At 37.3% G+C, this 17,243-nt stretch overlaps 1 protein-coding gene across 1 annotated transcript in view; it reads right to left on the reverse strand.

Moving 5' to 3' along the window:
- The window catches only part of HERC1 (HECT and RLD domain containing E3 ubiquitin protein ligase family member 1), a 223,057-nt gene that overhangs the window by 122,150 nt on the left and 83,664 nt on the right, over positions 1 to 17,243 (reverse strand). Inside the window, exons 16-22 of the mRNA XM_049783985.1 lie at positions 16,281 to 16,433; positions 16,021 to 16,153; positions 13,993 to 14,184; positions 11,830 to 12,051; positions 8,091 to 8,264; positions 4,534 to 4,648; positions 4,323 to 4,443 (exon numbers count right to left, since the gene is read on the reverse strand). Of these exons, the coding sequence (XP_049639942.1) occupies positions 4,323 to 4,443; positions 4,534 to 4,648; positions 8,091 to 8,264; positions 11,830 to 12,051; positions 13,993 to 14,184; positions 16,021 to 16,153; positions 16,281 to 16,433 (1,110 nt within the window). The remainder of the gene's footprint in view (positions 1 to 4,322; positions 4,444 to 4,533; positions 4,649 to 8,090; positions 8,265 to 11,829; positions 12,052 to 13,992; positions 14,185 to 16,020; positions 16,154 to 16,280; positions 16,434 to 17,243) is intronic.

Below are 17,243 nucleotides of genomic sequence, written 5' to 3' on the forward strand. Positions count from 1 at the left end.
AAAAATTTTTTGAAAAAATTTATTAAAAGAAACTTTTTCTACATGAAAAGCAAAGCATGAATTTGTAAAAATAAAATCACCAAAAAAGGTTAAGACAACATTCAAAGAGATAAATTTTGGGGCAGGAGCAATAGCACAGTGGTAAGGTGTTTGTCTTATACATGGCTGACCCAGTTTAGTTTGATCCCCAGCATCCCATATGGTCCCCCAAAGCCAGGAACACTTTCTGAATGCATAGCCAGGAGTAATCACTGAGTGTGGCCCAAAAACTGAAAAGAGAGAGAGAGAGAGAGAGAGAGAGAGAGAGAGGGAGAGAGAGAGAGAGAGAAAGAAAATTTGATTCTATTCTTAGTCCACAGAACCCTGCCACACTAAAAGTGGCTCTCGAGCACAGACCAAGAGTAGGCTTTATGCAATGCTAGTTGTGGTTCAAAAATATCCCAAAAGATATAGCTTTAGTAAGGAAGGACGAGTCCTTGTGTGAATCCCTGAAAGCTCTCTCTGGTATAGATGGTAAATTAGAAAGTCATACCCCCAACTTGCAATAGATGCAATGACGAAGCAACATAGAATGCCACTATACTTATGAGCAAAGGTTGTGGTCCTGAAAAACTCAATCAGTACTAACTGGCTCTATAATCTCTCATATAATGATGTTAGAGATAACATGTTATGGATTTGCATGAGTTCAAAGAACAGTGGTACAGGTTAAAAAAAAAAGCATGAGGTCAAATGAGAAAAAAAAATCAGAAGAATGATAATTGAAAAGTTTGATAGGTGAAATAAGACTCAATGGAAGAACTTGACAAGAGAGAAACAGCATTTGAGGAGCTAAAAAATGTTCTTCACAGGGCCATAGCGATAGCCCAGTGGTAGGACTTTTGCCTTGCATGAGGCTGACACAGGACAGAGCTCAGTTTGATCCCCAGCATCCCATATGGTCTCCCAAGCCAGGAGCAATATCTAAGCACATATCCAGGAGTAACCGCTGAGCATCACCAGTGTGGCCCAAAGAAACAAAACAAAACAAAAAAGAAAGAAAAAGAAAAAGCTTCAAAAAGACATTCAGGAAAGCTGAAGAAAACAACCTAAGAAGAGGAGATGTTTTAATAGTACAGAGGGCAAGACACTTGCCTTGCATCCAGCTGGCCCAAGTTTTATCTCCAACACCCCAAATGGTCCCACCAGTGCTGCCAGGAGTGATCCTTGCGCACAGAGCCAGAACCCCTGAGCATCACCCAAATTAAAAAATGTCTCAGATTGGAGCAATAGTACAATGGGTAGGGTGTATGTCTTACAAGTGGTTGATCTGGATTTGATCGCTAGCATCTTACATGTCCCCCGAGCCCACAGGAGTGATTCCTGAATGTAGAGCCACATATAACCCTGGTATAACGTATAACTTCTGGGTGTAACCCAAAGACCAAAAAAAAAAAAGTATCAAAATAAATAGAATATGAGAAAACAATGAGGTAAGCTCAAGATGAGCAATAAAGGAATTATTAGAGTCTGTGAAGAGGTTGATGATTTTGACAAAGAATTTTGGTCAAAGAAACATAACTAAAATGTTCCCAGAATTGAGGACTGCAAGTACCCAAATTCAAGAGGCCCGAAGATACCAACCAAAGGAGACCCCTTCCCAAAAAATACTCCAAGACACATCAGAATGATGAAAGCCAAAGAGAGAATATGAAAACAAAGATCACTAAGTACACTTGACCCGGCTACACTATCATTTAGGTTTGAGAAATATATGGAGCTCCACAGGTGAGCAAATGCTCAGAAACTGCATCGCCTTGAAGCCAACTTTACAAGAAGCACTGAAGGGAAGGGCTTTTTTAAGATAACACAAGCTTCACAGATACATATAACTTCTACAGAATGGTGGTAAAATATTCCTTCATGTAAATAAGCTCAATATCAATGGCACCAATCAGAGACACAGATAGGTAGAATGGATCAGAAAACTGAACCCAACTTTCTGCTGCCTACTTGTTATATACATCTGAATAGTCAGGGAAAGCAAGATCTCAATGCAAAGGTTGAAAACAATATTTCAAATAAACAACAATAGAGTGGGTAGGGTGCTTACCTTGCACATGGCCTACCTGGGTTCAATCCCCAGCATCTTATATGGTTCTCTGGGCACCACCAGATAGGCACAAATGTGACCCAGAAACAAACGAAAAAGTTCATAGTGGCCATACTTTCATCAGACAACATAGAATTCAAGTTAGAGAAGTTATGAGATAGAGATGGTCATTTTGCTAATAACCAAGTAATATATAAACCATGAAAAACTCCTAAATATTTATGCATGTAGTGATGGAGCATCAAAACATTTAAAACAATTGCTAACAGACATGAATAAAGATATATAAATCACTACAATAGTGACTGGAATCTTTAACACCATTTATCATATCACTGGGTAGATCAACTAGAATAACACTCAATAGGGAAACATTAGTTTTTAAAGAAAAAATAAAAGAAAGAGGTTTCATGGATGGATAGATAAATAGATAGAAGGGGGTGATCCTTCATTCTCAAAAAGTCAAATACACATCCTTCTCGTGTACACATGGAACATTCTCCAAGACAGACCCACATGCTAGGTCACAAAGCATACCTTCATAAAATCAAGGAGAAAGAAATTGTATCAATTATCCTCTCAGATCATGATGGAAATGGAAGCTAATCATAAACAAAAATGAGGAAAAAACTTAAACACTTAGACATCACCAACTCACAACTGAACAAGTGGGTTAAAGAATAAGGAAAAAAGAAGATTCCTGAAAACAAAGGAAAATAAAGATAGGAGCTACCAGAAGACAGAGAACACAGAAAAAGTGGTTTTGAGAAGAAAATTCACAGCAAAGCAAGCATTTTTTAGAAAACAAGAAAGGGCCCTATTTTCAAACATTCCAAAAGCTATACTGGATAAATATAAAAAGAAAAATATATGTGTATACATATAAGACATAGAGACATTTAAATATTCACTCATTTTGGAGATTTTGATTATGATGTTATTCTAGAAATTGATTTATATTTATACTATTTTCAGTTATAAAATTCTAGTGAATTATAACTTAAAATAATTGGGTATGACTTCAAGTATAAATAGTAAATAATGAACATGCATTTTTTTTTATTATAGTTTGGAGGTCACAATCAGTGGTACTCAGGTCTTACTCTTGTAATGTATTCAGGGATGACTTCTGATGGGGCTATCACTTCTGATGGGGCTAGGGACACCATATATTGGGGATTGAATATAGGTCAGACAAATGTTTCACCTGCTATGAACATAGATTTTTATTCTAGTTTCCTTCAAATTGGGTAGGTCAAGATTACTCTGTATAAACTATATAAATCAATAATTCTGATTTTAAAGTATTTTTAACCTTTTTGTATTAATCATATTTAAGTGCTACTCTTAGTAAATTTTAATAATACAAGTAGTACTGAAATTTTTGTTCTGTTTGCCACTGCAGAAACTCAGAGATTTAGCAAGAAAACTAATTTATTTATTACAATAACTATGGTAACTATCAGCCATTTAGAGAAAAGAGTTCTTATATAAGTCATAGTTTAGCAATATTCTTTTTTCCTCTACAGCTTTCAGCATAAAGCACAAATAAAAATTTATAAGTATACACACAGATGTATAATAAAGGTTATTTTGTGATCTATGACTATTACATAATTAAGTGCTTCAAAGATAACAGGATATTAACAGATATTTATTTCCATTATATGAATTTTAAATGTGAGCCTCAACAAAATGGCATATTAATACATTTAATGGATTTTCAAGGTAATTTAACAAACATATCTCCAAATAATCAATATATGCCAAAAGAATGCTATGATACAAATATAAAGTATGGTTTCAAAATTCAAGCTCTAAAAAATGGAGTACCAAGTATGCAATATTATATGAAGCTCAAAGTAAGCATTTCAGAAATGATGAATTAACAATTTTGTACAGATAAAACAGGACCATGTTATAAGAATTCTCAAGAATTTGAGAAATTATAACATTTTTTTTGTTTCAAAAAATAATCCTAAGCCATTTTTTATTCTTTATTTTTTGATGTTTGGGCTATACCTGGCAATGCTCAGGGGTTACTCCTGGCTCTATACTCAGAAGTCACTTTTAGCATTGCCTAAGAAGACATGACTAGCCATCCCACACTTGATCAAAATGTGGCTAAGTTGTAATCAACGCACCATTTTTTTAAAAAAACATAAACAATATAGAAGGCGCTATCCTTGTTTGCAGAAATAGGTAGAAGTCATATGATTTCCAACTTTACCCATCTATCTCGTGAAGATGATCTGGTCTGAATAAGTTCAAGATTCTTGCAAGCAAGCAAACGACTTCGAACTTTATACACACAACGATACACTTCTGATAAGCTTTTGCCAGGTTGATATCTAAGATAAAAAAATCAAAATGTAAAAGTCACCTTATTTCTAACATCATAAAGCTAATGTATTTCTTGAAAATAGTTTTAAATTACTTGCCGGCTTTCTCCACATGCTTGACTGAGTAAATTTGTGTGTTTCAGAAGAGCTGCAAGAACAAATCTAGACACAGTGTCCAAGAGTGACTCGTTACTTAAAGTTGCACTGTCCCAATCTGAAAATAAAGATAATGAAGTGATATTTATAAGGGCACAGAAAAGTAAAGAGCTTTTTGTGATTTTAATAACTCAACAACTGAATGTTATCATTTTCCTAAGTAGTTATTTAATAAGTACTTGCATCCCACAGTTGTCCAGCATGCTAGGGATACAGTAGTGAACAACACTAAGTCTCTGATGCCACAGAGTTTATATTCTAGATTTATAGGGAAGCAGCAAATAAAAACATTAATGACCATCAGGGAGATGCAAATCTAAACAACAAGATATCATCTCACACTACAGAGATGTGGCACAGATCAAAAAGAATAAAAACAGTGTGGGCATAAATGATGGGAGAAAAGGGCTCTCTCATTCAACACTGGTGGGAATGTAGATGGGTCCAGCCTTTTTGGAAAACAACATGAATATTTCTCAAAAAAAGAAATAGAAAGTAAACGTCCATATGACTTAGCATTTCTACTTCTAGGAAAAAATCCTGGGGGTCCAGAAACACAATGCAGAAAAGCCCTCTGAACTCCTATGTTCATTGCAGCACTATTCATAATAGCTAGAATCTAGAAACAACCCAAATAGCAAAGAAAAGATGAGTGGAAAAAGAAACTGGCACATCTATACAATGACATACAATCGTTAGGAAAACTGTAGTTATGAAATTCACTTATACAAGGATGGACATGGAATTATGCTAAGCAAAACGAGACAGAGGGACAGAGATAGACAAAGAATGATCATACTCATTTGTGACATATATGTGTACATATATAAATATTTAAAAATAGACAGTAAGGTAATAACATCCAAAAACAATAGATCCAAGGGCCGGGAGAATAAGAAACTTGCCACAAATAGCTGGGGAGTGGAGATAGGGCAGTATGACAATAACAGAAATGATCACTCTGGGCAAGAATTGGGTGCTGAAAGAGATAAAGTACATGTGTGATATTCATTCATTAGCAATATTGAAAATCACAGTGTTTAAAATAAAAAAGAAAAGAATAGAAAGACAAATATCTGTTAAAAAGGCAGGCAGAGGGAGGGCAGGAGGGAAACTGGGGACATTGGTGATGGAAATGTGCACTGGCGAAGAGTCTGATCATCGTATGACTACAACTCAATCATCACAATCATAATCAACTTGTAACAGTGTACCTCACGATGATTCAATTAAAGAATGTATTTATAACATATTTATAAACATATTAATGGCAGACTATGACATCAGTTATGTCATTCATAATATGGAGAAAAATAAAACATGGTACGAAGTACAAGGAGCTTAGTAAGTATGGGATTACTGATTTATATGAGCTGGTTCTGGAGGGTCACAAATAAGGCTATATTTGCAGGAAGCTAAAGGAATTAGGAGTAGAAGCCCCTAAATAAAATAATGTTTCCTCAGAAAAAATGGTGCTGAGGTGGGTGTTAGGAGAGTAGTATGACTGGTGGCTGAAAAGTTTGCATGCATGAAAATGAGAGGGAAGAAGCCATGTTGGTGGTGCCCAGGTGAGGGACAAAATCCAAGACAAAGAGATAAGAGAGCTGCTACACTCTGTGCTGAGGCCCTGTGTTCCTCCTAATTAAGGAATGCCAGCATGAGACATAGAAAACACCACACTTCAATAGTGTCAATGGGGAAACAAGGCGGCCTCTACCATGTTTAAAGAATAAAGATGGTAGCTTGGATGACCCAGAAAGTACCAGCCATCTATTTAACCTCTCAGATAAGGACTTTAGGGAAGAAATATGGAATGTTCACAGAACTCAAAGAAAGAATGGAACAAACTAAATGAGCCACAGTAAGAATCAAGAGGATATAAAAGTAGAAATAAGAAAACTTCAAACTGAAATAAAAGGGCTAAAAAACTTGGTAGGCAAAATGAAAGCCTCACTGGAAAGCCTATCCAACATAATAACAGCAGCTGAAGACAGAATCAGTGAGCTGGAAGATGAGATGCATAACAACTCCATACAACAGAAGAGATTGAAAAAGAGCCTCAAAACAATTGGACAATGGGAAAAGACCTCAAAGAATGTGACCAGATAAAAACAGAAGTTTTGATAAACTCAAAAGAAACAACATAAGAATCACTGGAGTCCCAAAGAGACAGGAAGAAAATCCCCAAGAAGTATTAACAATCAGAGACATCATTGCAGAAAAACTCTTAGAGGTAAAGAGTACACAGAACTAAATCCTACATAACCAAAGAGTACCAACCAAAAGAGATCCAAAGAAAAGCATCCAAAAATATATCCTCGTCACAATTATGAACCACATAGATAGGGATGAAATACTGAAAGCAGCAAGATCAAAAAGGGAAATTACCCTCCACCAAACATTATGCACAAAGGTCAAATCCAAATGGATTATAGACCTTGATATCAGACCCCAAACCATAAGGTATATAGAACATGTCAGTGAAACACTCCATCACCAAAGAGCCAAGAACTTGAAAAGGAACAAAGAAAGTCTCTTCAACAAATGGTGTTGGTACAACTGGAAAACCACCTGTAAGAGACTGAAAATTGACCCATACCTCACTCCTTATACAAAAGTCAACTCAAAATGGATTAAAGACCTTGAAATCAGACGGGAATCTATAAAGTTTATTGAGTAAAAAATAGGCAGAACACTCGAAGACCTATATGTCAAAAAAGTTTTCGTGGATGGAGCATCAATGGCAAGAACTTTAGCATCAAACATAAACAAATGGGACTACATCAAACTAAAAAGTTTCTGCATGGCGAAAGAAACCCTACTTAATACTAGAACACAGTTAACGGAATGGGAAAAAAATCTTTGCACTCAACACGTCAGATAAAGAGCTGATATCTAGAATATACAAAGCACTCAGAAAGCTGAGCCCCCAAAATCTAATTAAACAGAATCTTTTTTCTTTTTGTTTTTTCTTTTTGTTTTTGGGCCACATCCGGCATTGCTCAGGGGTTACTCCTGGCTATCTGCTCAGATATAGCTCCTGGCAGGCACGGGGGACCATATGGGACACCGGGATTTGAACCAACCACCTTTGGTCCTGGATCGGCTGCTTGCAAGGCAAACGCCGCTGTGCTCTCTCCGGGCCCAATTAAACAGAATCTTATACTAGTTTAATTTACACTGAAAAAAATCCTTCCACAAAAAAAAAATCCTTCCACAAAATGCTTCTAAATTTATCTTTTCCATAAATTTCAATTTCCCCATAGGTTTGCAGGTTTGCTTCAAGTAGGATACAATGTATATATATATATATTTAAATATCTAGAAAAACAAAAGGGAGAACAGTAAAAAGAAAAAAATCAAAACTAACTTATTTGCAAAATGTTTCTATAAAACAAATAGATTGGAAACCCCTGTGATTTCTATTACGAGATTACAAGCACACTAGTCAGCATTAGGATCTAAGTTCGTATTTATCCTCTTTAGCGCTTTCTTCTTACCTTTACTGACAGCATAATCCTGCATGCTGATCCAAAGGCTCCGTGCAGGTTCTTTGAAGCAACCCAATGCCAAGTCTACATAGACAGCAATTTCTGGCCGCAACTTGTAATCGAAAGGCTTCTGCTCCTCATTTCCAGAAAGAGCTACTTCTAGTAAGCAACTCATGCACTTATCTATAAAAAAAGTATTCAAATTATCCGGGTTATTTTTACTTTTGTTTGTTTTTTATTTTATTTTTTGTCTTTTTTCCCTTTGGTTACATCCACTGGTTTATTTCCCTGTTCACTCAAGCTATCAATTTTAAACCTCATACATTTTATTTAAATCATTAGAAAAGAAATATTTCAAACCACTTCATTTGTTGCTTTTAAGCTAATAATGCCTTTTACTGTTCCTCAGCTAAAAGTAGCATCATTCCTTGTTCCCCCTGCAGCAGGTTGTACAGCCCAATGTGAAAATCCAGAAAGAAATTCTGGCCTTTGGGTAGACAAAGGCCAGGAATACAAAGTGCCCTGCATATGGAAGCACAACAGATTTTAGTACTAACTGAAATTATATTCTTGTCAACAAACACGAGACTAGTGGAAAAGAGACAAGAAATTCTTTTACCTTATTTAAAGAAAAATAACCAGTTACATATGATTTAAGAAAAAGCAAAGATAATGTCAACAACTTCCTAATTGAAGATTGGGGAGATGACTCAAAGCCTAGAATACATGGTTTGCATACAGGAACCAAAAGTTTGATCTTCTGCATTATATGGCTTCCATATATTGACAGGAACGGCCCTTAAACACCCAGGGTATAATAACCCCAAAGCAAATAAAAACCTCTATTTTCAATTAACACTTCAAAGGACATTTGGCATTCAGAATTAATTTTCTACTTAAACAGTTCTTGGAGGAGAGTTGATGGGTTATGGTACATCCTTGCATAAAGCCAACCCTGGTTCTGATCCCTGGCACATGTGATTCCAAAAATTGCCAGGTATGATCTGGGAAGTGCCCAAGTACTGCTAGATTGACTCAAACAACCCCAGGAAGAGGGCCCAAATATCACTGCATCCTCAAGCTTCACCTGTAGACCTGTTTAGTCAAGAATCACTGGGCAGGGCCAGAATGATAACACAGCAGGTAGGGCATTTGCCTTGCATGCGGCTGACCCCAGTTCAGTCTCTGGTATTCCATATCATCCCCCCAAGCCAGCCAAAAGTGATTTCTGAGCACAAAGCCAGGAGTAATCCCTGAGCAGCACCGGGTGTAGCCCAAAAATAAAAGACAAAACAAAACAAAACAAAAAACACCACTGAGAGGCCTCCTTGGGCACCAATGAACAAAAAACAAAACCCAAACAATTTTCCAAACGATGGCTCTTGGGCTAATATCAAGAGTCAATTTAACCATAATATAAATTATCATTATGTACAATTTTATAAAAATAACCTTCTGTAATCTATTCAAGCATTTAAAAATAAATTTATTTAATAATTTCAAGATTTGGGGCCGGAGAGATAGCATGGAGGTAAGGCGTTTGCCTTTCATGCAGGAGGTCATCGGTTCAAATCCGGGCACCCCATATGGTCCCCTGTGCCTGCCAGGGTCAATTTCTGAGCCTGAAGCCAGAAATAACCCCTGAGCACTGCCGGGTGTGACCCAAAAAACCACAAAAAAAAATAATAATAATAATAATAATTTCAAGATTTTATTATTTAAACATTTAAAAGTAATTTTAATAATTGAAGAGCCAGAGATATAACTCCCTGGTTAGAGGCCCAGGTTTAATCTTGTATAAGGTCAAGGTTTAATCTTTAGTACTACATAGTCCCCTGAGCACTAAGTGGGGAATGACCCAAGTATTGTTAGCTGTGACTCAAAAAACAAAACAAAGCAAAAATTGATTTTTTTAATAATAAAGACCAGTAAACTAAAGTAAATATTACAGAATTATAAGAGGAAAAGAGAGATGTTTGTCCTTGTTTGGTCATTTGGGTCTATCTCATACATAGTTCAGTGCTGAGATCACTGGAATCATCTTTATGATGGTTCCCTTAGGGAGTAAAAAATTATTTGACCTTTTTTTGGGGGGGGGCCACACCCGGTAACGCTCAGGGGTTACTCCTGGCTATGCGCTCAGAAGTTGCTCCTGGCTTGGGAGACCATATGGGACGCCGGGGGATCGAACCATGGTCCGTCCTAGGCTAGCGCTGGCAAGGCAGACACCTTACCTCTAGCGCCACCACCCTGGCCCCTATTTGACCTTTTTTGGCACAGGTATAGCATAAGTACAAGTCTCAGTCTCACAATCTTCAGCCAATGTCAGAATCAGATCTGGTCCATAAATGCAATTCAATTTATACTCCCATTTGAAAATAGACAGAAATCTTAAACATCTCTCTTAGATTCCAATATCCAATCCCCAAAGCAGAATATAGCTGTGTTTTTTTGTTTGTTTGTTTGTTTGTTTTATGATTTTGGGTCCACACCTGGAGGTGTTCAGGGGTTATTTCTTATTCTACACTTAGGAATCATACGGGTGAGCTCGAGGACCATATAGAATCCTGGGGAACAAACCTGGATCAGTTGTGTGCAAGACAAATGTCCTACCAGCTGTACATATCATATAGCCCCAACTTTTTCTAGTTCCCCAATTCTCTTTTCTTTCTCAAAAATTTCTCTCAAAATTCCCTCTTGGACACTTTCTGGGTTTATTTCCTCTAATAAGCAATAAATTTTAGACACTCCAGTCTAAGTCATTGTTTTTCTGACATTAAAGGCCCAATTAAAAGACTAAAGAAATTAAAGGCCCAATCAAAGACTAAAGAAACAGACCAGATGAAACAACTAGATCATCTCTTCAAGAACTATAAAAATTTTCGGGCCCGGAGAGATAGCACAGTGGTGTTTGCCTTGCAAACAGCCGATCCAGGACCAAAGGTGGTTGGTTCGAATCCCGGTGTCCCATATGGTCCCCCATGCCTGCCAGGAGCTATTTCTGAGCAGACAGCCAGGAGTAACCCCTGAGCAAAGCCGGGTGTGGCCCAAAAACCAAAAAAAAAAAAAAAAAAAAAAAAAAAAAAAGAACTATAAAAATTTTATGTTCAGTCAGAGAGCAGGCCTACTACCAAAATGAGCAAAAGGGAGATGAGACAGAGAGGAAAAAACTGCAAAAGGCAGCATAAATGAGGCATCCTATGACATGACAACAACATGTAAACAAAATAGGCTAAAAAACAGAAAGGACCACCACTTTCAGTGAAGAAGTGTCAGAAAACAAAGCACTGGTAAGATAGTAAGTTTCAGGGAACAGAGAAATAGTACAGGGAGGAGGACATTTACCTTGTTTCACAGCCGACCCATTCAATCCCCAGCATCCCATATGGTCCTCTGAGTACCACCAGGAATTATTCCTGATTGCAGAGCTAGGGATAACCCTTGATCATTGCCAAGATGACCCCCCCAAAATAAAAACAAGACAGTGAGTTCTCATGCAGAGTTCACATTCCATGAAGCACCTCCAATGACCAAGAATATTCTCCTCTTTATGAATTTGATGACTTACCATAATGGCAGAGTACTAGGTATTATTTTCAGTATACAATGCTGCAGGATTTAACTGTTTTCTAACTTAGTCTCATATTCTCAGCCCTGCTACCACTGCATCTTTTTTCTATAACACAGCAAACAAGAATAAGGGGACTCTTCATTGAAGCATGTATTTAAAAGAAGAAAACCATATTACCTAACTGAGGGATGTCCATTTCTACACCATCACTAAAAAGTGGTGTTTTCAACCAATATGCAGTATCTTGTTCCTCTGGGGACACAGGGGAGCCCAGAAGCATGCCGCCAAGACACCGCCCAATGAGGAGAGCAATGGTTCTTTCCAGATCAACAAGCCATACCCAGGACTGGGCTGGTTGAGGTAATGACAAGCCAGCAGGATCAATCAATTCTGGACCTCCTGTAAACAAAACCACTGCTATTGATTATCATGCTTTCTCATTTCAACTGCCCTGAAATAAGATACTTAAGCAAATTATTTTTTACTATGAAACACAAATTATATTTCTATTCACTAGGCTAATTTAAAAATATTGAAATAAGTCCTATTATCAAATAAAAATTTCCTAAGTAAAGAAGTAAAGAGTCAAGGATTTGGCTCTGCGTAAAGAGCATGCTTGCATATGGAAAAAGATTCAATTCCCAGCATTGTGAGAGCAAAAAAAAAAGAAAAAGAAGGATTTGGGAGGCATTCTGGGAACTGAGTAGAGAGAAGACACTGATGGTGGGAATGCACCTCAATCATTGTCACTAGACACCTTAAGTATCTCTGTGAAATAATTGTAATTCACTTTGACCACAATAAAAATTAAAATTATATATAGATGAGAAAAAAATTTTAGGCACCAGAAAAAAAGAAATGTGTTTATTGATTTAATTTATTAGCAATTAGTTTAATGTAAACATTAAACAGATTTCATTAAAAACTAAAAAAAGAGAGAGGAATGAACTTCCTTTATAAAGTTACTAAGTTTAAAATAAATATTGAAACAATATATGGCATAAGAATACCTTTATGAGACTTTATAATAGTACTATGATACTATTATAACTCTAATATGCCTTTATCAAAATTCTCTGTGACAAAAGCATAGTGTTGGGAGCCGGAGAGATAGCATGGAGGTAAGGCGTTTGCCTTTCATGCAGAAGGTCGGTGGTTCAAATCCCTACATCCCATATGGTCCCCCGTGCCTGCCAGGGGCAATTTCTGAGTGCAGAGCCAGGAGTAACCCCTAAGTGCTGCCGGGTGTGACCCAAAAACCAAACAAACAAACAAAAAAAAGCATAGTGTTGAAAAAGTAGCTTCAAGATCACCTTATCCAACTAATCTTTCCATATTATATAGATTTAAGAAGTTATAAGTGGGGGCCGGGCGGTGGCGCTGGAGGTAAGGTGCCTGCCTTGCCTGCGCTAGCCTAGGCGGGACCGCAGTTCGATCCCCCGGCGTCCCATATGGTCCCCCAAGAAGCCAGGAGCAACTTCTGAGCGCATAGCCAGGAGTAACTCCTGAGCGTCACAGGGTGTGGCCCAAAAAACCAAAAAAAAAAAGAAGTTATAAGTGACTTGCCAAGACTAAAATATAGGTCATTTTATAATACATTTAAAATTATTTCCAATAAAACAAATGGACTTATATAAAATTGGGATGATTTTAATATTTCAGTAATAAGAGTGGGAGAGACAGTATAGCAGGTAAGGCTATATGCCCTTGCACATGATCCAAATTAAATCCCTGGCACCCAATCTGAATACTAGAGCCTCATCAGAAGTGATCTTGAGATCGGAGTCAGGAATAAGCTCTGAGCACTGCCAGGTGTGTCCCCACCCCTAAAAAAATTCAGTAATGAAAACTCCTTGAATACATTTCAATGGAAAAACACACTGATCTTTTTAAATATGTCTGAAGCTAATTTTCAACCAAATAGAATTATCAATATTTTGTAAGTGAAGTTAAATTAAATATTATGCCTAAAATAAGAATGCTATATCCTATAAAAAACATAAAACAACAAAAGGCAGATTTCCAATTTTCACTTTTTATATTCATTAGTCATCTATATTATGAACCAAATGTCACACATTTTACTGTCAGCAGAGAAAGAGCAAAAACTAAAAAACTTTGTAGTTAAGGAAAAAAATACTAATGTAATTGATGATGAATGATCCCATTCATAACACTTATATAAGTGAACTTTTTAAAATGCCCAATCTCATTTGCCCAGTTTAGTTTGTAAACTCTTAGACAAGAACAATCTTATTTTTCTATTTTTCTCATCACATAGAATATGATTTACCAACTTTTCTCAAAAGCATTTTTGGCTCTCTTCCTCACTGTGCTTACCATGAAGAGGCCACTGTAACTCTTGGTCTTCTAGAAGAGCGGCAGCTGGGAGGAGTCTATTAAGGCAATCCAGAGGTGGCAGCAAGTCGAGGAGGTAACTCAGCAGAGGCCGAGCCACGGAAACGGGGAGCAACAGTAGGGAGTTAACGATCTGGCAGAGCATGCTGCCTGCTGCAGAGACGTATATCACATCTATGAAGGGTAAGAAATCCAACATGGATAGACTTTCAACGGTTTGAGAAAACCTGACCAATAATTGTTTTAAGCTTAGAACTAGAGTAAGCTAACTCAGTAATTTAACACGCAATCAAGTGAAGAATTCGTATTTACTCATTTTCAAAAGGTGCCACCACACTTTGAAAGCAATTAAAACTGTCCTTGTACCAAGATACTGACAAGTACACAGTGGTGTCCATTAAAATGCATTAGGAATTCCTTCACATCCACAGTTACCCTCAGCTTTAGGCTTACTCAAGAAGTATTTGTTAGCCCTCCCCCAACTTCCTGCCTATCTCACCTGGAAAGGGAGACCCTCCCACAGCTGGAAGGGGTCTGTGGTTGGTAAATAAGAGTGGCCTAAGGGGAAAAGGGAGGGGCAAGGAAGAGCAGAGACAGCATGGATGCAGAGGCAGCAAGATGGATGGAGGGTAGCTGGAGGAGACTGCTTAAAAAGCTTAGCTTAGAGATCATGGGGAAAATATGCACATGGTGGTTAGGGCCTTGTAATAAAGCTGATGTCTCCTAAAATTTCATCTGACTACCTGTGGATCATCTCTTCACTCTCACCCTGATACCTACAGACCTGCCAGGCTGAAGGGGCTGCAGGCGCGGGGCTGGGCTGAGATAGGCCTCTCCATCCACTCCATACATTCCTAGGGCTTACAACAGTGTTTACTGAGTACCTACAACATAACAGATACTATCCAAGCAAAGGGATTCCTGCTGTTGTGTATGCATTCCAACAAGGGAATCTATGTGTTTAAAACAAAGTCTAGTTTTAAAAAAAAAAAAAAGGTCACATCAAAGTATGTCTTTTTATTAACTGTATTGGTTTTAAATCAATTTTGCGGAGCAAAGAGATAATACAGCAGGTAAGGACTTAGCTTGCATGTAGCTGGCCGAAATTCAATTTTTGGCATCCCATATGGTATCCCTGAGCACTATTAGTGATTCCTGAGTGCATTCCGGAATAAACCCTGAGCATCACTAAGTGTGACCCTCCCCCCAAAAAAAATCAATTTTGTTTCAATATTTTACTGTACTTTAGAACAGGGAAGACTCATTGAGAGATTAACTCAGTTTGAAGATTACATTGTAGCTGGCTTTGGAAAAACAAAATGTAAGTAACAATAAGAAACAGTTTTAGCATCTCACTTCTTGAACTTCAAAGATGACTTGGTTACAGAGAAACATTGAGTTTTAGTTAGTTTTGTGAAAACCAAAAGAAGATGCTCTAGGAAACCAGAGAAATGCTGGAGTGCTCAGGAAGCACTTTCTCAGCAAGATGAAGCTATGGGAGTAATATACACCGGATGGTTAAGAACCACATTAGATCATCAAGGAGAAAGGAGGATTGAGGCCAAAATTCAAAGAATCCTAAACATGTTGAAGGAAGATATACTTATGTAAAATGGTTCTAAAAGAGCAGTCAAGAGAAATAGAAATATGATTGTCACAACACAGAAGTGAGGGGAGAAAATATATGCATTTCAAGGAGAGAGAAAACACTGGAAAATGCTTAAGAAAGAAAGGTAAAGAAATAACACTTCATACTAAATTCAAACATCATCCGCTCTCAGTAAGTCTGACTTGCTTCATGTCAATAAGAAACTTTTAAGATGAACCAGACAATCATTAGCAATATACCATTGCTATTAACCATCAACATAAACCCAAGTTAATAGGAAAAGATTCAAAATCATTCGTCTTCCACTCAAAGGTTTCAGGTCCTCTGAAGGGTTTTGGAAAGCCAAGTAAGGATTTCTGCTTTAAACCACTGCTTAAACTGAAATCTAGTACCAAACACACCTCTTAATTTTTCTCCAACGCTGCCATTCCAAGGACTTTCTTTGAGCAAATTTGCAGAACGTGAATAAATATCTGTGGCATGAGGCAACAAGAGCTGAAGGTGTTTATGAAGTAATGCCACACTGCTTGAGTTCTGAGGGGAAAAAGTTCCTAAATTACTACTTTGAAATAGTTAACGTAACAAAAATATCATGGCTTACCCAAGTGTCTTGAGTTTCAAGATCCTGAGAGATCACTGAAAAAGACAAAGAAATACATACCTCACTAATGTTATTGATATGGCAAAAGGCCAGAAGCTGTTTCTGCAGTGAACACAGAAGTTCATGAAGATGAGCAGGCTGACTATTCTCCGAAGACGACGTCCCAAGTAAAAATTTATCACTATTCTTTTCTAGCTCTCCAAATGCTTGATCCTAAAATGATATACACATGAAGATTATGTTTGAAAGATTTGAAAAAGAGAGCAATGTCCTATACAAATGATTCTGAGCCACAGTTTTTTACCTCACATTGTTAATCTTTAAATTTTTGTGGTGATAAAGGTTAATGTTTTTTTGTTTGTTTGGGGCCACACACAGTGATGCTCAGGGGTTACTCCTGGCTCTACACTAAGAAATCGCTCCTGGCAGGCTTAGAGGACCATATGAGGATGCCGGGATTTGAACCACCTTCCTTCTGCATGCAAGGCAAATGCCGTACCTCCATGCTATTTCTCTGAACCCGACATTGAAAATTTTTTTCAAGAAAAAAAATAACAGTTTCAAACCCACACCCAATTCAAACCCACACCCAGGAACACAAAAATACAGTACAAAAACCCCTTCCTTACACCTATATTCATTGCAGCACTATTTACCATAGCAAGACTCTGGAAACAACCAAGATGCCCTTCAACAGATGAATGGCTAAAGAAACTGTGGTACATATACACAATGGAATATTATGCAGCTGTCAGGAGAGATGAAGTCATGAAATTTTCCTATACATGGATGTATACGGAATCTATTATGCTGAGTGAAATAAGTCAGAGAGAGAGAGAAAAACGCAGAATGGTCTCACTCATCTATGGGTTTTAAGAGAAATGAAAGACATTCTTGCAATAATAATTTCCAGACACAAAAGTGAAAAGAGCTGGATGTTCCAGCTCACCATAGGAAGCTCACCACAAAGAGTGATGAGTTTAGTTAGAGAAATAACTACATTTTGATTTTTCCTTATAATGA

Source organism: Suncus etruscus, chromosome 1 (assembly GCF_024139225.1).
Source record: "Suncus etruscus isolate mSunEtr1 chromosome 1, mSunEtr1.pri.cur, whole genome shotgun sequence".
NCBI lineage: Eukaryota > Metazoa > Chordata > Mammalia > Eulipotyphla > Soricidae > Suncus > Suncus etruscus.